The 22,855-nt window shown below is 48.9% G+C and overlaps 11 protein-coding genes across 11 annotated transcripts; 7 read left to right on the top strand and 4 right to left on the bottom strand.

The window, feature by feature from the left end:
- Positions 1 to 404: 404 nt before the first annotated feature.
- On the top strand, positions 405 to 4,110 carry ASPGLDRAFT_925168 (ankyrin repeat domain-containing protein). The gene is made up of 4 exons (XM_022550522.1): positions 405 to 589; positions 651 to 1,182; positions 1,246 to 3,842; positions 3,898 to 4,110. Exons 1-4 carry the CDS (start codon positions 467 to 469, stop codon positions 3,949 to 3,951), a joined length of 3,306 nt encoding a protein of 1,101 aa, XP_022396618.1. The 5' UTR covers positions 405 to 466; the 3' UTR covers positions 3,952 to 4,110.
- A 1,146-nt stretch (positions 4,111 to 5,256) lies between these two features.
- Positions 5,257 to 6,202, top strand: ASPGLDRAFT_135901 (AIM24 family protein; the record flags this gene model as incomplete). The annotated part of the gene is made up of 3 exons (XM_022541419.1): positions 5,257 to 5,464; positions 5,536 to 5,924; positions 5,990 to 6,202. The coding sequence occupies 3 exons, from the start codon at positions 5,257 to 5,259 to the stop codon at positions 6,200 to 6,202; spliced, it is 810 nt and encodes a 269-aa protein (XP_022396617.1).
- A 410-nt stretch (positions 6,203 to 6,612) lies between these two features.
- ASPGLDRAFT_85511 (translation initiation factor eIF2 subunit beta) lies at positions 6,613 to 7,960 on the bottom strand. Its single transcript, XM_022550335.1, has 4 exons — positions 7,875 to 7,960; positions 7,562 to 7,682; positions 6,876 to 7,493; positions 6,613 to 6,825 (listed from the first exon to the last, which is right to left on the bottom strand). Exons 1-4 carry the CDS (start codon positions 7,884 to 7,886, stop codon positions 6,659 to 6,661), a joined length of 918 nt encoding a protein of 305 aa, XP_022396616.1. The 5' UTR covers positions 7,887 to 7,960; the 3' UTR covers positions 6,613 to 6,658.
- Positions 7,961 to 8,332: 372 nt separating this feature from the next.
- Positions 8,333 to 8,762, top strand: ASPGLDRAFT_29468 (uncharacterized protein; the record flags this gene model as incomplete). Its single annotated transcript, XM_022543857.1, has 2 exons — positions 8,333 to 8,603; positions 8,668 to 8,762. The coding sequence occupies 2 exons, from the start codon at positions 8,333 to 8,335 to the stop codon at positions 8,760 to 8,762; spliced, it is 366 nt and encodes a 121-aa protein (XP_022396615.1).
- A 216-nt stretch (positions 8,763 to 8,978) lies between these two features.
- On the bottom strand, positions 8,979 to 9,800 carry ASPGLDRAFT_925000 (uncharacterized protein). Its single transcript, XM_022550521.1, has 3 exons — positions 9,700 to 9,800; positions 9,065 to 9,650; positions 8,979 to 9,007 (listed from the first exon to the last, which is right to left on the bottom strand). The coding sequence occupies exons 1-2, from the start codon at positions 9,772 to 9,774 to the stop codon at positions 9,240 to 9,242; spliced, it is 486 nt and encodes a 161-aa protein (XP_022396614.1). The 5' UTR covers positions 9,775 to 9,800; the 3' UTR covers positions 8,979 to 9,007; positions 9,065 to 9,239.
- A 2,854-nt stretch (positions 9,801 to 12,654) lies between these two features.
- Positions 12,655 to 14,641, bottom strand: ASPGLDRAFT_924433 (uncharacterized protein). Its single transcript, XM_022550520.1, has 6 exons — positions 14,598 to 14,641; positions 14,172 to 14,528; positions 13,761 to 14,101; positions 13,642 to 13,711; positions 12,922 to 13,591; positions 12,655 to 12,871 (listed from the first exon to the last, which is right to left on the bottom strand). The coding sequence occupies exons 2-6, from the start codon at positions 14,254 to 14,256 to the stop codon at positions 12,862 to 12,864; spliced, it is 1,176 nt and encodes a 391-aa protein (XP_022396613.1). The 5' UTR covers positions 14,257 to 14,528; positions 14,598 to 14,641; the 3' UTR covers positions 12,655 to 12,861.
- A 141-nt stretch (positions 14,642 to 14,782) lies between these two features.
- ASPGLDRAFT_52155 (RNA recognition motif domain-containing protein) lies at positions 14,783 to 15,685 on the top strand. Its single transcript, XM_022547687.1, has 5 exons — positions 14,783 to 14,892; positions 14,948 to 15,020; positions 15,079 to 15,185; positions 15,248 to 15,378; positions 15,472 to 15,685. Exons 1-5 carry the CDS (start codon positions 14,873 to 14,875, stop codon positions 15,507 to 15,509), a joined length of 369 nt encoding a protein of 122 aa, XP_022396612.1. The 5' UTR covers positions 14,783 to 14,872; the 3' UTR covers positions 15,510 to 15,685.
- Positions 15,589 to 16,937, bottom strand: ASPGLDRAFT_52152 (gamma-glutamylcyclotransferase). The gene is made up of 5 exons (XM_022547686.1): positions 16,775 to 16,937; positions 16,669 to 16,700; positions 16,532 to 16,584; positions 16,323 to 16,409; positions 15,589 to 16,272 (listed from the first exon to the last, which is right to left on the bottom strand). Exons 1-5 carry the CDS (start codon positions 16,867 to 16,869, stop codon positions 15,745 to 15,747), a joined length of 795 nt encoding a protein of 264 aa, XP_022396611.1. The 5' UTR covers positions 16,870 to 16,937; the 3' UTR covers positions 15,589 to 15,744.
- Positions 16,938 to 17,331: 394 nt separating this feature from the next.
- Positions 17,332 to 18,395, top strand: ASPGLDRAFT_136000 (putative short-chain dehydrogenase/reductase family protein; the record flags this gene model as incomplete). The annotated part of the gene is made up of 2 exons (XM_022541428.1): positions 17,332 to 18,212; positions 18,269 to 18,395. The coding sequence occupies 2 exons, from the start codon at positions 17,332 to 17,334 to the stop codon at positions 18,393 to 18,395; spliced, it is 1,008 nt and encodes a 335-aa protein (XP_022396610.1).
- Positions 18,396 to 18,594: 199 nt separating this feature from the next.
- Positions 18,595 to 20,335, top strand: ASPGLDRAFT_52151 (uncharacterized protein). Its single transcript, XM_022547685.1, has 4 exons — positions 18,595 to 18,933; positions 19,000 to 19,018; positions 19,101 to 19,962; positions 20,016 to 20,335. The coding sequence occupies exons 1-4, from the start codon at positions 18,893 to 18,895 to the stop codon at positions 20,036 to 20,038; spliced, it is 945 nt and encodes a 314-aa protein (XP_022396609.1). The 5' UTR covers positions 18,595 to 18,892; the 3' UTR covers positions 20,039 to 20,335.
- Positions 20,336 to 20,756: 421 nt separating this feature from the next.
- Positions 20,757 to 22,648, top strand: ASPGLDRAFT_135867 (MDR family MFS transporter; the record flags this gene model as incomplete). Its single annotated transcript, XM_022541413.1, has 3 exons — positions 20,757 to 20,945; positions 21,009 to 21,038; positions 21,092 to 22,648. 3 exons carry the CDS (start codon positions 20,757 to 20,759, stop codon positions 22,646 to 22,648), a joined length of 1,776 nt encoding a protein of 591 aa, XP_022396608.1.
- Between the last annotated feature and the right edge of the window lie 207 nt (positions 22,649 to 22,855).

Below are 22,855 nucleotides of genomic sequence, written 5' to 3'. Positions count from 1 at the left end.
TTTTTTTTTTTTTGTTATCTCCCTCTTTTTAATGGATTCCATCGCGAGGACTCATGAATTATTTATACTAGGACGGGAATTCTGAGGTAGTATTAGGGCAAACAAAAAATGAAATCAAATAATAATAAGGCGTCACACAAGGCGTTAACGTGCATATCTGTTTTTTGCCCTCTAACCGTTTTGGGGCAGTGTTTCCAATTTTGGCTCTGCAACCCAACCGGTGGGCGCGGCGCAGGCGGCTATCTGCATGTATCATGCCCAAGGCCAACAGCATCATCGTTATCGTCGTTATGGTTGGTCGTCTGGAAAGCAAACAACCCGGCTTTGATGATTCCTTATGGTCAATATTAAGGCAGTATGGGATATATGTGGTTTGAGCTATTATCTTATATACATAGGGTAGGCCAACATCCTGGGTTGTCCATACTAAGTTTACCAGGATCTGTGACTATATTCACCGGCCCCAATGATGCCATTGGTTTACCCGAAATATTCTCTATGGCTTATACTTACATTGCTTATCCTCTTACCGGGGACGCAAGCAGATGATGATTGGGATGACTTTACAAATGATCTCGCAACAGACCTGGTAAGCTCACTTTTTGGGTGGTTTCTCTTCTCTTTCCTACTGTGATATTAAAACTCAATAGGCACCTCTTCTCGCCCTGTTCGGAGAGCGACTCACCAAACAGTACCTCTCGGAATCTATCAGCGTATTGGATAATTTCACCTTCGCGTTGGCCCCCCTGGGAATCCTAACCGCTGTGGTCTCTGTCATTCGAGTCTGCGGCAATTCATCCCTCCGAGCGTTTGTTGGTCGAGCTCAGGAAGGTCCTGGAGAGGCGGAGCGTGAGCTCCTATCTTGCGTGTCCGAAACAACCGCCGAGGTATTCAATAATGGCGGCATTTCGCGAGTCTTTGGAAAACCCCAGATGTTGGAAATCGTTATGTGGGAGGATAAAAATGTGAAGGAGGGAGAGCACCCGCTCCAGATTGGAACACTACGCGACGCACTGAGGGAGGGCGCTTGGTATCGGGAAGGGTACAAAGGGGAGCACCTTGACGAGCAAGATTATCCGCCAGCACTTGACGTTCCAAACCTCTCGCTCAATACGGGAATTAAGAGGAGAAGCCAGGGCTGGTTCTACTTCGCCTCTGTCCTGGGTTGCGTGTTGCAAGTCGGTATGTATGAGCCCTCGACAATCAACTCCCCTTTGTACAAATTTACCTGACGAGGTATTGCAGGAGTACTGTTATTCTCTGCACTCACGGTATTCCTGTATCCGGCCAACTTCGAAAAAGATGGAGAACCGGTCGCAGCATACGCTTTCCCACTCTTCTTACTCGGATCTATACTACTCTGCACGGGAATGTTCCTTTGCGCCTTCATTATCGAACGGTCCACGAAGGAGTTTTACCTGCGCCCCAATAAGCCCAGTAAAATCTATTGGCTACAACCGGGAGGGCAGCATATCGGAGACCAAGTCTTTGGTGCATTTTTGGATGTCAATGAAGGCCCCCGTTCCCAAGCGAGCACTGACATTCGATATGTCAAATCAACAAGGCTCGAAGGGTATAGAGTCAACCATGCCTGGTTAATATTAACGGTACTACTCACTATCTCGGGATGGGCCCTTCAGTTCGTTGGTCAAAGGGGGCTTAATGCTTCGGTTGCCCTGGCGCAAATGGGATCTACCATTTTAATGGCATTTGTGCGGACCTGGCTTCGAACAAAGAGAATTGGTTCAGATGAAAGTCGGCTTTCTCAAGAGGAATGCCGACTTAGTTCGCATAAGAAACAAGAACTGGATTGTTTCGCGTTCCACTTGGAAGGAGTTGAATCATTCAACTTACGCACAAACTTTGCGGACGATGCCTCTCGCGTCCCGTCCAGTCTTTCTGCGACAACGACGGCGGCAGAACCGGATGCGTCAGTTGGGCTGGGGATCAGGCTGATTCAGACGAGAGTTCGCCTAGCAGAGCTCACATCCAATGCAGAGCAATGTGGAAATAAAGTGTGGCACGACCTCCCCATTCGGAATACTGCCTATAAATTGACCAATACGATCGAGAAAACGATGGACCTGCTGTCCAAATTGACAACAATGACCAATGGTGTTTGTTACTTTACGCTCCCGTTTGAGTGCCTATCTCGCAGTGAGGGGGTTACTATGACTTCACTAGAGCAGATTACACTAAAGATCGAACGATCCGAGAATAATTTACAATGGACAGTCGACGTCGGCGAACTTGAAGCGATACTAGGGTTATGGACATGGTCACTGTTGAAATCCAATGAAGGCTGGCTTCAGCCAGAGCTTGGACGACTGGTTGGGCTTCATGAGACGGAGGCCAAAGCTGAAGAGACCGACTTCTACTTCCACAAATGGATGTTTTGCGAAACAGAGGCGGAAATGGTTTCGTCTAGCATGATATCCTCTTCCCGACAACTATTTGGCTTTTATTCGGACTCTTATCCTGAAGATATGGATGTTCTTGTCGTCAAGACCAAGAACGAATTAGACATGATGGCGGCCCAAGATATTTATATTCATTTTCTCGACAATATTCTCGAAAATTTCCAGCTTTCAGACAAGGTACAGATACTTTCCGGGTCTCAAAATGGCTACATTGCCTCTAGCGATCGTCTTGACGGACTGGTGCAATGCTTTCGATCTGGAAATCTAGGATCAAGAGAAGACGCCCTTTTGTGCATTGTCCCTGTCTTGAAACGACGTAATCTTTTGCCGGATTTGGCAGCAGACACTCCTACCGTGTCTCAGCAGATTGACGAATTGGCTACAGAAGGGCAATGGGCAGATGCATTCTCGATTATCCGTTGGCTCTGTAAGCGATGCGAAGGACCAGAGTTCGAACGTTCAGCTTTCGAACTAGGCCGGCTCTGCCGCCGGGCACTGATGGTTCGCGGGCATCCCGTCATCCAGCAGCACGGATACTATGAAACCTTCTGGATTTTGCAAGCTGAAAGTCGAGCCGATTACTTCAGAAGGTTCAATCAACCTTTGGACAAGCTTCGCAAGCCGGGGTGGATAGATTCTCGGAAAGAGCGTGAATGGTGGAAACTGTTTTCTATGCAGATGGGATGGATCGCATGGCGTATTGCCGATTCGTCCATAGTAACAGCCCTGGAGTCTCATCTAGGAGCTAATGGCTGCTTGACTCTCACTAATAACGCAGGGATATCCGAAACAGATTTGGATCAAGCCAAGTCTGGATTATCTTCATGGTTAACCCTTGATATGGAGAAATTGAAGCAGGTGACGATATCGTCGAGCTCCACCGTCACTAGCCCGCCCATCTTCAATGAATATAATTTCTCCAGAAGACAAGACTTTTTGTGTTTGAGATTGGTTACACTGAATGGGTTAACCTCCCTTAATCATTGCCTTATGGTGCAATGGGCCGAGGTCTGCAAGCTAAAGATCGGAGATGCCGCAACTGCATTTGAGTATGCGGCCCGGAGCGGGTCCGATTCAGCAATTGAAACATTATGCCGCCAGGGTCTGGATATCAACCATGGTGCAAGGTCAGGTGCCATGACGGCACTCATGTTTGTTGTCTCCATGGATGACGAAGAAGCGACAGCAAGGGTTCTTGCGCATGGTGGCATGGTTAACATCTGTCACAGACATGTCCCAGTTTTACTGATGGCTCGGAGTGCTGGAGTCATAGCACTGCTCTTGGAATACGGGGCCGTTATCGAGAGTACGGATAATCATGGTAACACAGCCTTCCACCTGGCATGCGAGCGAGATGATCTCCAAACCGCTTCATTACTTTTGAAAAAAGGCGCCAGGATGGACATAGTTGGATCAGGCATGATACCACTCATATGTGCTGCCCAAAGGGATAGCTGTTCTGTGGTCGAGTTTCTACTCGATCACGGAGCGAATATCGATGTGCAGAGTCGCAATGGAAGAACAGCCTTAATGACGGCAGCATGCGAATCGTCAACGAACTCGCTACGTCTTTTACTTGAAAAAGAAGCCGACATTCATAAGCGGGATAATCAAGGCAGGACAGTCTTCGAGCTACTCAAAGAGTGCGACGAATCTGAGGCCAAAGAGACGAAGGTTCTCTTGGAAGAGCACTGTAACAGAAAGCAGTCGTCGCGCTTAGCAAAAGGGAAATATCGTGCGGACAGCAATGAGCAATAAGTCTGAGGTTATTTTGATACGACAATGTCAGCATGAGGCCTAAGAATAGTATGATATGCGTATTCTCACCCCCCCCCCTCCCCCTTCCTTTTATTTAATTTTTTTTATTTTTTTTCTCGAAAATACTATATGGATAGTACTGGTCCTTCTGCGATGTATGACTTTTACGGGGTAGCAAGCGCGACAAGCACCACCGAATCCAGACCTCAATATCCGCTCAATTTTCTTCCAGCATAAGAACGCGCCCAGAGTAAGATTTCTATCATTGTGCGACTTGCTGTGACGAACAGGGTATTTTTGCGAGCACATCGAGGGCAGCCAATGAGCATCTCCGCACATGCGCTGAAGAAGGACCTCTAAGCGCCGAGGAGAGCACCAAGCGTCGAATCAATGCACCTCATCAACTTTCGTCACAGTCGATCCCTTCGTGTCTCCTCAGGACTCGAGCTCTCAGGATGGGTTTAAAATTGGCCGCTTCTGTCGTTTTCTCTTCTGGAGAGAAGACACCCGATCCTGACGCGAAGCCGTGACTGAACAATATTTACTGTCTTGATCGGACAGAAGCTCACTATTATAATTCATCTGCGACGAACCTCTGATCACCATGGCTCAGCAAGTGGCTTACCAACCGTATGCCAACCAGGCTCATGCTGGTACGTTAATTCCTCGAATGGGATCGCTGTCACCATAACTAATATGTATATCTCCAGCTGCCTATGAGCTGAGTATGTCCCTTGATAGAAGCCGGATAATGGCACATCCTTTAATGATGAGCAGAGGCTCATGTTCTATTGCAGAGAATTACCCCTTCCAGCAGCCTCCTTCAAACTCCCCTTCCGTCTACGGCTATCAACAGCCACCCCAACAGCCATTCCAACAGCATGCATACTCTCAACACGGACAGCCTACCGCTGTAACATCGACTGATCAATACTGGGATGAGAAAAACAATGTTGTCCAGCAACAAGCGCCCGCCAAAGTCGACGACAATGCAACGACGCAGCCGCAATCACAAGACTCTCGCAAGGACGAAAACGATTCGACGGACGAGAAATCACAAGCGCTTCTTGAGCAGAGGATGATTGCATTAGTTGACGAGAAACTGAAACCGTATCTCGAGGAATTGGAAAAATCTCGGGCAATTACCCAGAAACTCGAGGAAGGGTACACTCCTAAAGACATCACTGGTGTCTATAATGGTGGCTCTTACGTAGCCACCAACAATGACAGCGGTTCACTCTTGACCGTGAAACTAGGCGGAGATGTCCCATTGATTGCGAAGCCAGGTATGCCGTTATGCTTTGGTTCTAAGCTAGTGCCTTTTATCGCATCCAATGCTAACTAATTCGAACAATAGGGGCAATGGTAGCTATGGATCCCAGTATGAACTTGAGAGGCCAGCTCTCCTTTTCATGGATGAAGCTTCTCATGAGGAGTGGATTCAGCAAATCAAAGATCACTGGAAACGGGGAAGTGATGCTTGCACCATCCTCCCTTGGTAGTATTGGAGTCATCCGAGTCAATACTGTTGAGCCCAATCCTGTGAAAGATCGTGATCCACCTTTTACAAGCGAATGGAAGGTCGGAAGAGACGCTTTTCTAGCTGCGACACATGCAGTCGATAGTGACTACAAAACACAGAATCTTCTTCAAGCTGTGTTCTCTGGTGAAGGCTTCTTCGTTTATACCTTCCGTGGCTGGGGACCCCTCTTTGTACAGGGTCTCGGGGGAATCATTGAGAAAGAGGTATGTTGTCGTGCCCTATACGGTTTATGCGAAGTCATGCGGACTAATATACTAATGATATACAGATCAAATCTGATGAGACATTTACAATCGACAATGGCTACCTGGTAGCCTGGAATTGCAAGTACAAGATCGAGCGTGTGGCTTCCGGCGGTATCATTTCCGGAATTAGTTCTCGTGAAGGCCTTGCTTGCAAATTCATGGGACCAGGCACCGTGTTTTACCAGACTCGCAAGATCCAGGACGTTGCGGCCCACTTGAAGAAGGCCAACCGGTGAAGTACATTTCTTTTTCTTGGATGCCACACTCCGTCATATTCTATCCCTTTCTCCCTGGCTGGATTACCAGGATATATATATATACCCTCCTTTTTCTTTCCTTTTTTGTGTGATAAGCTCTTTTTGATACCTCTTTTGGTTCGATTTTTGGTGTTTTCTCAACGTTGTTACATAGTACAGTAATAGGATGTTTTTGGTTTATGTCCATGTTAGCTTGGGTCTTACCACGAACCCATGTTTAAGTCTTCAAATCGTTTAAATTTTTGGCTATTTGCTTTTCAGAACATCAAACTATCATCATCTAAACCATGAAATTTCCCTCGTCATCATCATAACAGATAAAAAAGAAGCAAGAGAAATCTTTATACGACAGGGAAATAAAAAGAAAAGTAACAACCAAATGAGAATATGGGAATGACAACCACCATCCAGCAAGATAACCACCGGACCAACTGTTTAACCCTGACGCTTTCTGCGGCCGACCTGTCCACGGAAACCAGTCTTGATGGCGGCGACGGAACGACGAGAACCACACGAGTTGCAGGTGACGAAGTACAGACGGTTCTCACCCTTGTTGAGCTCGGTGTCGGGGCTGCGGCAGGTTTTGCAGGTAACGTATTCGACTGTATCACTTAGTAAGAAGAAACAGAAAACGGGAGAAAGAAATGCATACCGATATATCTTCTGAGGACGTGCTCAATCTGCTTCTGCTGGAAACGACCCTTGATAACCAAACGTCTAGCACCGTCGACACTTCCGCTGGTACCCAATTCGGCGAACAAGAACTGCATAACGTGGTCGTCCGAACGCTTCATACGCTTGCAGATATCGGCGATGTTGGCGAAAATGGTACGACGGTTACCTTCACGCAGACACTGAGGCGGCGGGATCTTGTACGACTTGGTACCGCTGGAGAGCATGTCGGGGTGGTGGCTCTGGATGAGGGAAAAGAAACGGTTGACGAGGAGCGAGTAGGGGATAGCTTGCGTCGATTCGTGGGCCCAGATACCGGTGCCAGCTTCAAGGTCGCCCTCGGGGATCTCGTCCGTCTTCTCCTCCGCGCCTTGCTCCGCGACATCGGCCTCGGCCAGCTTGGCTTCGAAATCACCCGTGTCGGCCTTCTTGGTAGGCCTCTTCTTCTTTTTCTTCAGCGCGGTAGGGTCGAACTCGCCGTCGGGAGTGGCTGCGGCTTCATCGCCCTCGCCTTCTTCCTTGGGCTTCTTCGTCGTCTTCTTCTTCTTGGACAGGCCCTTGAACATCTCGGTGACTTCGTCGACTTGCTCGTCTGCGCCTATACAGATTCCGATAACCATTAGAACTCATGCTCCACCAAAGTGATTCGATGTGGGATGGAGGTACCGGTGGGCTTCTCCTCGACAGGCTTCTCAACAGCCTGGGGGGCTTCTGTGACTTCGCCGTTCGTATCCATGATGACTGAACCTTCGCTGAAAGCGACCGACTTGCGTTGCTTCTGTTCGACCTGTTCGATCAAGTTAGAAAGAAAAAGCGAAAAAAAAAAAAAAAAAAAAAAAAAGTAGTCTGCTATAAGCGCAAGACTAAGGCAGTCAGGAAGAAATGGAGAATGCGTGGCAACGTGGTAGTGCCCGAGGGGTCTGAATTGTGAAGGCTCGCGTTAAGAAAATGTGGGAGGGGACCATCGGTAAATACGTACAGCCTCCGCCATGGTGTATTTATGATATGTTATTGTGGTGTGGTACAAAGTCACTCACAGTTGAAGTTCAGAATAGTAGTTTAGTGTTATACTTCCCTCACAGCGAAATACCTCTGAACTGTGTGAGTCGAACCGTTTTTGGCGTCTCAAAGGCGACCCGGTCACTCGCCCTTGCGCACGTGACCTCTGAGTCAAGCGTATCGTCACCCGATTACCATACAGCACGTGACCCTCCTGGATTACATCAACGTCGACCATACTCCGTAGTAGTAACTCCGGAGAAAGTAACCAGTCTATTTACCACCAGCGTCGTCGGTATCAGTCCAGGTCTCTCAGCCCCCAGCGAATGCTTCAATTTCCATTCAAGCGGTAGGCAGGCCACTGCTTAATTCTTTCCCGACTTTATATCTCCGTCGTACCCCGCCCCCTCGTTCGTGCATTCCGTCAATCACTCCATCATGGCCGCCGAACCCGCCGCCTCCAACCCGTCTCTCGGGGCATCTGGCTACATGGTGCCGTCGGTCGATAAGTACTCGTACGGCTCGGATGACGAAGTTGCCTCTCTGCCGTCGGAATCGACCTCGAGTTCGGATTTGGATGCGCTCTCGGATGATTACTCGGATGCGGAGGAGGAGTGGAGAGAGAGCATTGAACAGCTGGAGTTGCTCTTGTCGATGGTTCTTGTGCCGTTTGTGGGGAAGTACTTGGGGAGAAAGTGTGCTTACTGGAGTATGTCTTCTGTTTCTGTGGTCGTCGTAATCGCAAGGGTGTTAACCGGTTGTTCGCTGCGCAGGTTGGACTAGATTCATGCAATGGAAGTACCCCGTCGAAATCGTCGTGAACAACCAAGCTTCCTTCAAGGGAACCGGTGCCATGGCTGCGCTTTAAGAGATTCGACTCGAGTTCGCCTATCGATACGCAAATCGTGACATAGTTCGCCATCCGAGTATCTACCTTTCCGCGATTCTGTCCATATATTATTCGCTATACCCAGTTAAATACTTCACACCATGTTTGGACTTCAACGTTACTGGCGTTTGGGCGCGTCTTGGTTATTCTGAAGCTGGGGGTTTGAACCACAGCTAGGTTGTCTTATTGGGTCAAGGAGCGTTTTGAAGCCGGTTCAACAGTCGGTGTTTAAGAAGTGTCACTAAGTCAAGTGCAGAAGAAAAAGAGGTTTGCAGGAGAATATCGATTTGCAACAGCAGGTGAAAAACGCAACTTGAGACAAACTGTCTATATACCCAATTGAACATTTTGCATCAGAACATGACCACGAAGCATGAAAACCTCTATAGTAAACGCCTGTATCCCCTGAACACGAATGTCATCTTGTGCCATGATATTATGTGACCCTATCCTTCATCAACTTCGTCGACTGTCTACCGTCCGCTCCCTGGCCTTCCTCTTGACCACCGCCTCAGCCCTCTGCTGGGCTATTTGTTTCCTTTCTTCCCTTCCGTCCATACTCCCAAACGAGTACCCCATCTCTCTCAATGCAGCTCGAGCATATGGGCCACCACATCCGTCCGGCGTCAGGAAGCGTTCCAACGGGTCTTCGCGGCACATCCCCTGCTGCGGTTCGAAGAGCTTGAGGCTTCCAATTGATGAGTCTGTTCTCGAGACACTAGTGGCGGCGAGGTGAATGTCACGGATGGCGTCTTGCGGATGCCGGCGCTCGAGAGCTCTTAGGTGGGATTGCGAGTAGAATTGGTGGATTTGCTCGTCCTTGATGACTTTCTCGGCCCATGGGACTGTTCTGGTGTTGAGCTCCTGCTAATAGATGTTAGATTGTCATGTTCCGGGAAGGATTGAATCAGCGTACCCGTTGCAGGAGCTCGCCATGTTGTTCCAAGTTGGACTCCGTCAAACGACGCGTACTGTCTCTGGCTGTCTTCATTTTGGGCAGCCCTTGGAGGGTCTTCTATTCGATCGATCTGCGAAAGTCAGCAAAACAGGAACGCCAAAGGACGAGGTTGCTTTTACATGAGTTTAGCAACACAGAGGGGGATATTCAGGCTCTAACTGTACACTAGACATAAGACGAAACTGAAAGGATTTTGGCAACGAGGTGTCAATGCCTTTGTCCAGTCAGATGCGCCCTTTATATGGGAGGAACGACCGAGACCACCAGGGGAGGAAGGCCCGCCGCAGTGGTTTCAATACCATATCTGACAGACATGATTACCACAAGGCATACTCCCCAGGCATACAACGCACCGTATACTGGCCAGTGCATGGTGTAGATGACCTCGAGTCCAATATGTCACTGCTATTTTCATCATCAATATCTCCCAGGACCAGGAACACGGACTGCCACGCGGTTGACTAGGATTTTCGAGCACCATCTGCTCTTGACCATCCAATCACCACGAGTCCCCGTAGCGTTCTAGCCAAGATCTGCAGGGCACGAGGAATTCATGCTGCAGGTCTGAAACGATCGTTCATATCGAGCGCAGTCATTACGTGCAGAGACCAAGTCGTTATCTGTGTGTTCGTGTTGACCCTTCAGCTTAGTTCGTTATGATCACCGGTTATAGCCGTAGCTTCTGTGAACACAGCCTGATCAGCGTGGGCTTAGGATGTCGTGCTCATCTATTTGTAACTACAAGTAGGTAGGGCAGAATGACAATCAAGCCAAGATTTCTGAAATCACCGAACAAACACGTTCTCCGCTTGACATGTCGATCCGCTAATTTCCGACATTACGAACTATAATTCCCTCCCTATAACTAAGGACATAAGGACACGGTAGTCCAATCCTTTATCCGGAGTACTCCGCAAGTATAGTACAGAATATAATATGCACCGAACGTTCGAACGCTCGGTACATGGATGATCGACACGACTCTCCCGTAAACGCTGAACAAGGCTGGAACACTCGACACCTGTCGTATACTCACAAAGGCCACCAACCGCCCAGCCGGGCACCAATCCCTGCCAGAAACTGCAAATTAGGGAGTATAGAGAGCCGACGCGCCCCAGTTGATGGTCATGTGTCGGCTGAACGGCCCTGTGCGTTAATTGAAATGTGTCTGCAGGAGGATGCAGAGAAAAGGAGCATGCATGGTGTACAGAGTAGAATGCAGTACTACAGAAATGGGAATTCGCAGCCTTCTGCATTTTCTGTCTTTCTTTGAATAATATTAATGAAAATTACATTTCAGGGTCGGCATTTGAAAACGAGCCTCCTGTCGCCTTCCTAATCAGGCTACGTGTAGTTACAGCTCTGCTAAATATGGCTTTAGATGTACATCGTGAGTTGACCATTATTCATTACTCATTACCGCTGGAGATCATAGTAACTCCGTACAGACTACAGAAGACTTGGCTCGTACTCCGTAATCGGCAGGCTCGAGTCGCACTCTGGACGGACACCACGTGCTGTTCGGCCGATGCATGCAGGTCCTGATTCATTTGTTGTTGTTGTTGTTGTTTTTTTTTTTTTTTTTTTTTTCTCCTGTGAGATTTTAGGGTAGCATAGTCTGCCCTACAATCTGCACATAAGATGTGGCTTCGTATCAGCCACGCAAGCTGCTGATGCGGTGGCTTGTTGCGTGGTTTTATGACTCCTGCTGTGATTGTGGTGATTAGAGACTCTGAGGAGTAGTAATGACCAGTAGGGTATTCATGACAAAGAAAGAATAATAACAAGGATAGACAACATGGCACGAAGCAACGAAGCAATGAAGCCATCGAAGCCTGGCAGTTAAATCACCGATTCTTCTTTTCCAACAACCACCTTTTCAATATCACCTCCCAAAAAATCGACCATTGCCAGAAAATCTCAAAACAGATATGGCGAATTCAGTAGGAATCTGTCCGTCTTTAAACCCAACAAAACGTCCAAACAAACACTCGCGGAGTTTTATCTTTCTGCGAGCGGATTCTCCCCCGATGCTTGATCGATCCATTGGGACCACTTCTTTATCAGATTATTCAGTTTTCGAAGCATGGTCGCTTTGCCACGACGTTTGTGCCTATCCAGTGCGGTGATGTCCCCCCTTATGATCCTGATGATGTTATGGAATAGTGGTGTTTTCTAGAAGCGTTGACGACAGAGTTATGCACATGTATCAATCTACATCACTTTCTACTACTACAATAGTAAGACACGCTCATACCCTGCCACGAATTGAACTATAGACTCGACCCTGAAAGTGGTGTATAAGGAATCCCTGGGAAACTAACCCTATGAATACTGAGACGCATTGCAATCTATGCCGCCTTAGCTGCACAAATTCTCGGTGAATGAAGAGTCTCTAAATTGGAAAGGAAAACTATATTAGACCAATATCGCTGCGTCAAAACATCTGATACACATAAATGATTATCTCCAACTTCAATTGTCCCAAGCCGCGCTGCCCTATTCAGAAATATGCAGTTGCAGACCAAAATAAATCAATACAATTTGTTCTGTCGCCAACAAAACCCGGTCGAGGCCCCAAACGCTGCAGTTCCCATGCCAACTGCAGACATTATGGGCTGTGAAAACCCGTTCCATGCGTCATATATAGAATTACTCGTGGCCTGCACGCCTTCGTCTTGGAATGTGATGTTGTGCGGTTGGTGAGCGGCCCATGAATCGTTGCCTGAACTATGGTTGGTGATTCCAGAAGGCAAAGACGAGTTCCAACACTCATCATGCAGTGATGTCAAACAGTCTGGGGTGGAAAAGAAATAGCTCTGGTTGCTTGGTGCTCGTGAAAGACTTCCATGTGCTGGGTCTTTGTCATCCAAGACTATTGAGTCGTATACCGCGTCCAAGTCCTTCATAATCACGTCCTCGTCTTTGTTGTATGCCGTCTCTCTTGAGCAGATGCGGACTATGCTGTTAAATTCAGCGTCCAGGTCTATTTCATTGGGGCCTGCGCCGTCGATATCCCAGTTTGACTGTGGGTTCTGGTGCGGGGCGATGGCCGGGTTATAGGTTTGACTCATTAGACGATAATCCGAGAAGCACGCTTGCTTGGGAATAAGTTCCAGCTCATGGTGATCTAGATTGCGGCTCGTCTGCAGTTCTGGAGCATATGTGCCTAGTTCTTGCTGTCCGTGCAGTGGGCTATCACGCCCCGTGTTGGACGACGCCAGGGAGGAGAGACTCTTTCGAATAGAGGCGATGGCATTGGAAAGTTTTGACTTCTTAGGGCTTCTGGGTGCATCGTCCGCCTCGTCTGGCTGACGTCTCCGCTTCAAGTGATCGCAGGTCTTCGGCTCTTTGTTTGCTCTAGATTCGTTCCGTGTTTGCTGGCGTATCTTCAAGATTAGCTTCAGCTCATCGAGATCCCAGTATCTTTTGTTTGCTTTCTCTTCATCGCTAATGTGTTGGTGATTCAAGTCGACACATAGGATGCCTTTTGTGCAATTTTCAGACGAGGCCCGGCGCTCATGTTCCCTACAATCACTCTCAGACCAAGTGTACAGTGTAGCGCTGTGCGATAGCTTTGGACTGAGAGCTGTAGGTTCCATGGCACGGCCTCCGTGAGCTTCCGAAGCCATAGCAGGGGGTTCGGGTTGGTCTGCGTCTGCGTACGCCGTGGCAGGAGCTTCGTCATAATAATCGTTGAAGAAGTACTGAGGGATCTGCATTTGCGAGTCATGTTCCCTCCGCGTAGCTTCGTTTGTTTTGTCTTGTTGTTCTTCTGCTGGCAGTTCGCTCGGGTTCAATCGTGATCTTCTCGACAGGAAGTTCATCTCCGAGAAAGTAAGGTCGGGTACTAGACAGGTGTAAGATGAAGCAATGAATCCAGAAGCAAGGAAGTCTTACACTCACGAGATTTGGTAGGAGAAGACGTTCGTCCTTTGCCAAATATCCCCATGTTCGGACGAGAAGTGAGCTATTACAGAGTTAGCAACAATCTCAAAAGGTTGATAATCTGCACATACAGTCAGCCGTGTCTGAGACACGTTTGGTGCATAAAAGTCACGATTCAGAGTATGTTTCCGACTCTGTTTGGCTGTCTTCTTCTCCTTCTTCTTCGAGCGCTCTGGATCCGCGCGACGGTCATGTCCCTTGTACTCGTAGCGATCGTCTTTAGTTTTACGTCGAGGCCTGCGCTCGTATCCATGCGCTTCTTGCCTCGAGTTGGCGACTTCATCCAAAGGGGCTTTGAGATGTGAAGACTCGGGGGACTGTTGCGGTGTTCGGAATGAACGACCGAATATCTGCGCCCCGGGAGCTTCACTCAGTCGCGCGAATAGTCTGCGTGGGGAGAAAAGCATGTTGTCTGTTTGTCTGGTTAGCAGGCTACACATTGCAGGTAACGATGATAAATGCAGTAATAGTAGAGGGAGTACCTGGTCCATTGACGATGCGAGTCGAGCGTTCTTCCTCGACATCTTGCAACCATTTCCGGATGAAATAAGAGCTGTCTTGGTCCATTGGGTCGCGATTTTCGCGAGTTCAGCGAGTGAGATGATATAGAATCCAATAAAAGAAGATTGAACGAGTATGCTTAATGGTGGATGGCTGTCGAGCCATTTGGGGAGGCGCGCTGGGAGGCAGCTGCCTATACTAATATCAACGGCAGGCATCCTCAATAGTGGCAGGTCACGGTGATGTCTTTGATAGTATTTGGCATAATTCAACAGATTGTCAAGCATTCACTGAAGACTTTTTTCTCTAAAATCGCTCAAAAATACAGATAAAAGTCACTGATCAGAGGAATTATTAGCTGGGGTATGGAGGGGTAATGATGAATATTATATGAAAGAGAACAATACCCAATAAATATGGACAATACTAGACAAATACAAATGAGTTTGATTGCTCTACTATTAAAACAAGATAATTGGAAGACAAACCACCAAAATCTGACTGTCACACATTTCTGCCCAATTGGGACATCCTGGTCTTTCGTATCATTTCTTTTCCTTTTTTTTTTTTCTCCCCTCTCTTTTCTTTCTCTCACCACCCACTTTTCACTTTTTTCCATCCACTTTCAACCAACTCTCTCTCTCTCTTCAATAATAATCACTCCATTCTCTACACAACAAAAATGGCCAAACTTTTTGTCGGGTCTGCATTATCCAGTCTCGACTATCTCTGAAAATTTCAAACTGACACTAAATAGCGGCCTCTCCTGGCACACCACTGACGAATCCCTCCGCGCAGGCTTCGAGCAATTTGGTGCCGTTGATGAAGCTGTCAGTGCCCTTATCTTACTCCTCATGTTCATTGCTTACCTTTACTAACTCTCTGCAGATTGTCGTCAAGGACCGTGACTCCTTCCGCAGCCGTGGATTCGGTTTCGTCCGTTTCGCTGCCGAGGAGGATGCTGACGCCGCCATGAACGCCTTGAACAACCAGGAGTACGTTATAATCTTTTTTATTGAGTGAACGGGGAGACCTGGACGATATTAACGTTGCATAGGTTCGACGGCCGTACCATTCGTGTCGACAAGGCGGCCGACAAGCCCCCCCGCAGCAACGGAGGCTTCCAAGGTCGTGGCGGTTACAACAGCCGTGGAGGTGATGACTCTCAGTACTCTAGAGGAGGTTACGGTGCGTTATATTCTTATTCCTTTTTTTTTTTTTTTTTTTATTTTTTTCGTCTTTTGTGCGGTCTTTATTGAGCGAATGACTGACAATTTCCAGGCGGTGGTTACAACTCTGGTTACGGTGGTGGATACTAAGCGGTAACTTGTCGCTGCTGCTGCTAAGTAAAATTTCGAAAACGGTGCGAACACGGTCTTGCTGCTGGGCGCTTAAAAAAGGAACGCGAAATAATTCGATGGATATGGATCACAATTTGTTATTAATGACGGGATCTCGCTTGCATTTCTCTTTGAGGTGATATGAGGTGATATAATGCTATGAATTGTCGTGCTCTCATTCAGCGTAGATTCTGCTTCGTATAGTTATATAAAATCACTCCGTCCTAGGGAAATCTTCATGCGCCTCAGCGTCAGAAATAGAAAGCGACCTCGTCAGATCCTTCTCTGCCTCTTCCTCATCGGCCTTTGCTGTCTCCTTCTCGATCGCCCTCACATGGCCCACCAAATCCGTCACATGTACGTCTGCACTCCCCAGTCCCAACCCATCCAACGCCTTCTCAAGTAGATACAAATACTCCGCATTCCTCCCACTCTTTCCGCAACTCGCGCTAATCACGTCCGCGACACTCTGCGGCTCCCGATCGGCCGGCTCACGGAGGAACTGCGGGTTAGTGGGAAGACCGATATACACCATACAAGTGAGGGGGGTAGTCGGGGTGTCAGCTTCAGATGTGGTAGCGGTAGGTGTCGGGTAGAATGGCGTGTAGTGGACCGTGTAGCCGTCTATCTCGCGGTCGTCGAGATAGTCGTGGACCTCTTCAGCGTGGGACGCTGGGATGTGATATGCTGCGCCCCAGACTGCAGCTTTGGATGATGAGGAAGGGACCTCGAGGTGTGCGAGCTGGTCGTGTGTGTTAGTACCTGCTTCTTGGGTTTGAGTTGGGAGCATACCGGGTCATCTAATGTCTCCCAGAACTCCCGTTCGATCACAGTTACAACCCGCCCGGGGTTTTCTGTGGTTCCGCGATGGTCCGTACTGTTGTTGTCTCAGCATTGATTAATGGGAGAAACAGACATGCGTGAACACCGCATACCTAGCCTAGTAATGATGAAGCGCAATCAGCATCAACCACCTAATCTTATTGAACCAAGGATAAACCAACCTGCCAGAAGCGTCGCACGTAGCCGCTGATATACCCCGGCACTCTCTGGTCTGCTCCAGCATCAGCATTCCAATCTTCAGTTCAGACAAGCCATGTCATTTCATGTTGAGATTGACTATGGTGAGTATCCATACCATAGTGCGGTGGTGGCTTCCATATCAAACTCCTGTACTATTTATCAGTATGTTTTATCCATGTATCCAAGGATTCGGGTCATTCTGCTTTCATGTATACACTTACCCGTAGCCAAACACCCAGAGATCCCCATTCGGGAAGTAATTTCGCCATGTCCGGCCTTCTGTTGTCGTGTGCTTTTCCTCTATTTCAACTGCCATGGTCGACTATCTCAAGTGAAACCAGACAATGACCTCCTCAGTTTGATTTGACTAGTGTCGAGTCAACTATCTAACTCAGAGATGATCGAGATGATTGACAGCCGAGATCCTTGGGCACGCCTCTTGTTTGCATTGTTTGTTCCCATGTCATCGTACATCGCCAGCGCTGTTCGTCTTGCGCGATTCTTGACTCTTCTTGGTCATTCGGATATCGCATCTATTGTTTATTGGTCTTGTGAGTGCTACTATATCATTAGGAAATATGGCTAAGGCGGCGAGGTTAACCATATCAGATCAATACGAGCACGGTTCATCCGAGCTTTGCATCATAGGCGATTGGTCTTTACGGGAATATACAAACAGGAACATACCGGGCAATTGATCTTTGACATTAAACTTCCCGAATCGATACGTTCCTGAACCAGACGCATGCTTGGTTTACTTTCTACATTCATATCCATCATGACGGGCTTGTTCCGTCTTCTCCGGTCACAGTATAGTCCGCCAAAGGATCCCACAGATGTTTCCTTTGCCGGAAAGACAATCCTTTTGACAGGTGCCACTTCCGGTCTTGGATATGAAGCAGCAATCAAATTCCTCAATCAAGGCGTGGAAACTTTGATTATCGGGTGTCGCAATGTGCAACGAGGCGATGCAGTCAAGACAGAACTCGAGAAGCGCACAAATCGACCGGACGTCATTCGAATCTGGGAACTTGAGATGAGCAGCTTCCAGAGTATCAAGAGTTTCGCGGACCGTGTCGACACAGAACTCAGCCAGTTGGATATCGCCGTGCTGAATGCCGGGCTGTGGAATCGGGATTATACAGTCTCTCCAGAGGGATGGGAGGAGACCTTGCAGGTCAATACATTGTCTACTGCGCTGTTGGCAATTCTGCTGCTTCCTAAGCTCCGAGATAGCTCGAGTACATCGCACGCGGCACATCTAACAGTCGTGTCTAGTCAGCTGTTTTGCCGAGTTCGTCCTACGCATCTCCGGACAGACGGCAGTCTCCTAGAGCATGTGAACAATCGAAACAACTTCTCCGGGGCCATGCAATACGCCATCTCCAAGCTTCTTTTAGAATATATGTTGAAGATGGCCGCCCACCGAGTACGACATGAGAACGGGACTCTCCCGGTAATCATCAACACAGTGAGTCCTGGTTTCTGCGCATCGTCTCTGGGACGGCAATACAACCGGTTCCACGAGCGATCAGCAGTATGGTTCGAGTTCAAACTGTTGGCACGAACGAGTGAACAAGGCAGCCGATCGTTGGTCAGTGCGACATACCAGGGCGTGGAATCGCATGGGCGATGTTGGCGCAGTGATGGTTATCTCGAGTATGTTTCCCTTCTTTTCTTTATGTTTTTGGGTTAATGCAAGCTAACGCATCCAGTGAATCGAACGCGTTGACGACCGGGGCGGAGGGGTGGCAGTTCCAGGAGAAAGCGTGGAAAGAGATATTACAGGTTCTGGTTGAGCAGGCAGGCGAAGTGGAGGAAATTGTTGGAGAGCCCAATTGATACCCAATGTGTGTACATACAAGAGTCACTGGAGTGTATAGTTGTTCCGAATGTACTCTGTAGGGGTTGTCTACTAAGTAAAGAACCTCCGCTCCGCCCATGAACCCGTGGGCCGTACAAGTCACTCGGTCTCACTGTGTGATACCATCTTGTCTTTCTCTCTGTTTCTACTCTATAATATACTATCACCATACACCATGTCAATCTCAGCCACTTCGCACAGCTAAATAAAAACCGAATCTTTTCTCTTGGCAGCTGCTACTTGCCCCACGGCTCCGCTCCAACGAGAACGAACAAACGCTCTTTCTTCTTCTCTCTCCTGAACGAACTCCTTACGGCCTTGTTTCTGTTTTATTTGCTCCTGGCTCCAGTATTTTAGACTCGTCCTGTTCTACTCGGTTACTTCTTTGTGCTCTCTTCTATCAGGGACTCAGCTCCGTCGCCTTGTCGCCGCACCGTTACGTCAAACTTAAAAGAAACGTTCTTGTGCCGGCGTCATGGCATACAACAAATCTTATAACCCCGATGCGCTACCGGCGTAAGTGGATATTGGATAAACAGAGAACATGGGTAATTGCTGACTGTGGGATTGGGAGATTTACAGACACGCAGAACCGGAACAGGTACGTCCCTCATCCCACGCTTACCGGAGTTTGTATAGCAAGAACCCCGCGACTGATCGCTGGACTTGAAATGAAACTACAGGTCGCCCAGATGATTGGTGCTATGCAAACAGGACCATCGCATCCAGCTCAGCCAAAAGCCGCTCGTCCAGTAGTACCACACTCCTCTTCTAGCAGTATTCCCCCGCGAGTTCCGGTATCGTCAGCATCGTCACATTCCCTACATCCAGCACACAACGGGCGCCCGCCAGTAAGCGCACCTCCGAGTCAATACCGTCCCTCGCACACCCTCCATCCCTCTCCCCCGCCGCAGAACTACGGCTTCGGACCACCACCAACACACCCGGTTCGGAATCGCCCCCCACCGGTGTCACATCCACCACAATCGCCGCACCCTCCTCCCTTGTCGGTAGCCAGCAATGACCCGCAGCAGCTGTTTCCCTTGTTCCGGGCTGCCAATGTCTCCCACTCGGGCGCGCTGACGGAGATGGAGCTGGGCTCTGCTCTGGTCAATGGCGACTACACCTCATTTCATCCGAAGACTGTCAAGATGATGATCCGCATGTTCGACCGGAATGGCAGCGGGACCATCTCGTTCGACGAGTTTGTGTCATTGTGGCGGTATCTAGCGGCATGGCGGGAACTGTTCGACCGGTTCGACGAAGATCGCAGCGGGCGCATTAGTTTGCAGGAGTTTGAGAAATCGCTGGTCGCATTTGGGTATCGGTTGAGCCAGCCATTTGTGACGGTTCTGTTTACAACATTCGAGAGCAAGGGTCGACAGAGGAATGCATCTGCGATGATGGGACCGGCTAAGCTGGGTATGAGCTTTGATCTGTTCGTCCAGGCGTGCATTAGCTTGCGTCGGATGACGGATGTGTTCAAGCGGTATGACGATGATCGAGACGGTTATGTGACAGTCAGCTTTGAAGAGTTTTTGACAGGTAAGTGCTGTCTGCATTGACCGATTTCTGGAACCGACTGACCGAATATCTAGAAATCATACAACTACAAGACTAGGGTTGGTTGAGCATGGAAGTGTTTCTTTATTCCGATAGTTTTATACCCCTACTCATCTATAGGAATTGATCACGACATTCCTCTGTGGCAATGTCCGCGTACCCGTATGTGTATGTCTGCAACAACTGCATTGTTGCACACGTATCAAACGCTCAAGCGCAAAAGCCAGCGTCAACACATTTAAATCTGACGAAACAGATCGCCTACTGTCAGCCGCGTGCAATCAGGTTGAAACAGGTCCAGCAAGATGGCATCCCACTCGGCGCTTCTCCTGGCGATCACGCGTTATTAGTGCATAGTGCAGGCCAAGATATAATTAGTACATAGTCCCTGCCTCCAAATACAGAGTACATTAATATTATCCCTGTAAAAGAAAACTCTTCAACTTCATTCTCTCATTACCCTTGTTTATATTGACATATACTATACATACATCGGAGGACGCCGTGAGCAAGCCGGACTTCTCCACTGAAAACGTCTTCCTCGGCGATAGTCAAAATTCCGAGTTCGCCTCCAAACGGAAGAATTCGATATTCGCCCCTTTTCATTCTTTTCAACCACCTTCTCCCAAGCGGGACAATAATCCATAATGTCGGGACTCCCACCCTCAAGAGAGGGTAACCACTCCTTGTCCGACTTTACCAAACCGGCCTTCGCCCAGTCGCATACCGAGTTATCCTCGTCTCGACAGACCTCCGCACCCTCCACTCCGGTCAATATGTCCACGACCCCGATTCAACGAGGAGAGCAGGAAAAGCAGCAAGGGCTGGAGGGTGAATCGCCTCCAGATACGCCGGTTAATGGCGATGAGAATGATAATGGCGATGGTGCTCCGCTGGATCGGACTCAGTCGCAGACGAATCAGTTGGGGACTAAGCAGATTGCGGTTATTATGACGGCGCTTTGTGTATGTTTCTCGTTTTTGAGGGAGAGGTTGGGAGGTGTGATGGCTGACGCGATTTGGATTTAGTTGGCATTGTTTCTGGCGGCTTTGGATATGGTACGTTCCCTACCCTACATAGGACGGTTATCAAGGGGATGCTAACGGCTTAGACCATCGTTTCTACCGCACTCCCCGTTATGGCTGCGTATTTCGGCGCCAGCGAAAGTGGCTATTCATGGATGGCTTCATCCTACCTCCTCGCCAATGCATCCTGTATCCCCCTATGGGGCAAAGTCAGTGATATCTGGGGCAGAAGGCACGTCATTCTGCTGGCCAATTTCATCTTCTTGATCGCTAGTTTAATCTGCGCCCTGGCTAAAAATCTGCCTATGATGTTGGCTGGACGTGCGATTCAAGGTATCGGTGGTGGTGGAATCGTTGTCTTGACCAACATTTCTGTGTCGGATTTGTTCAGTGTTAGACAACGCCCTATGTACTACGGTATCTTCGGTGCTATCTGGGCTATTGCCGGTGCCCTCGGACCCATTATCGGAGGTGCCTTTACCACCAGTGTCACTTGGAGATGGTGCTTCTGGCTAAACCTGCCGGTTGGCGGCGTCTCGTTCGTGGCGCTCTTCTTCTTCCTCAAGATCGAATCCCCCAAGACGCCATTCATGGCCGGTATCCGCAGCATCGACTGGGTAGGCGTGCTCCTCATCATCGGCGGAACGCTGATGTTCCTCTTCGGCCTCGAATTCGGCGGCATCGACTACCCCTGGGCCTCGCCCACAGTAATCTGCCTAATCATCTTCGGCGTGGTAACCTGGGTCGTCGCCATGATGAACGAATGGAAACTCGCCAAATACCCCATCATCCCCCTCCGCCTCTTCAATAACTGGCACAACGTCTGCATCTTCGCCGTCAACTTCTGCCACGCCTTCTCCTTCATCGCAGGAAACTACTATCTCCCGCTCTACTTCCAGACCGTCCTCCAAGCCTCTCCGATCCTATCGGGCGTCTACGTTCTCCCCCTCTGCCTCTCTCTCTCATTCACCTCCATCGCCACAGGCGCAATCATTAAAATAACAGGCCGCTACCGCGAACTCATTGTCGCAGGCCTTATCTTCATGACCCTCGGCTACGGCCTCTTCATCAACCTGCAACCCTACGCCTCCTGGCCGCGCATCATCATCTTCCAAATAATCGCGGGTATCGGTGTCGGCCCAATATTCCAATCCCCCCTCGTCGGGCTACAGGCAAACATCCACCCCGCAGACGTCGCCACCGCAACAGCAACCTTCAACTTCATCCGCCAAGCCTCCGCCTCCATGGCCGTTGTCCTGGGCACAGTCGTCTACCAGAACATCCTGGGGCAACAAACCTCCTCGCTCTCCAGGAAAGTAGGCTCCGAGACCGCGCAGAAACTCGCAAATTCGTTCTCGGGTTCCTCCAAGTCTCTCGTCGCCAGTCTGGAACCGGAACAGCGCCGCGCTGTCCTCGAAACGTTCACTTACGTGCTTAGTCGTCTGTGGATCTTCTACACGGCTGTTATCGGGTTCGCGCTGATTGTTAGTTTCTTCATTCGGCCCGTGACTTTGAGCAAGGCGCATACGTTTGCAAAGACAGGGTTGGAGGAGCAAGAGCGTGCTAGACAGGAGATTCTCGCTGCGGAGCGGGCGAAGAAGGGGAAGGATGGGTCTGCTGCTGAGAAGGGAGGGGGTGCTTAAGTTTAAGCTTGGAAGAGCTTAACGTAATGTTGTGTTGTGTTACTGCGCTGGCGTGGTAGTACTATTGGTTGGGTCTGGGTTAGAAAAGTTGTTTCTTGTAGATATCCCATAAGCTATTTAAATTTAATTGTCAAAAGTTCATGTCGATTACAGTACTATGTAAGTTCACTTGTTGCTATGCAAGCAATGCATTGTTAAACCCTATCT

Source organism: Aspergillus glaucus (assembly GCF_001890805.1).
Source record: "Aspergillus glaucus CBS 516.65 unplaced genomic scaffold ASPGLscaffold_27, whole genome shotgun sequence".
NCBI classification, from domain to species: domain Eukaryota; kingdom Fungi; phylum Ascomycota; class Eurotiomycetes; order Eurotiales; family Aspergillaceae; genus Aspergillus; species Aspergillus glaucus.
Note: the sequence above shows the minus strand (reverse complement) of the source record. Positions and strands in the feature narration are given on the sequence as shown.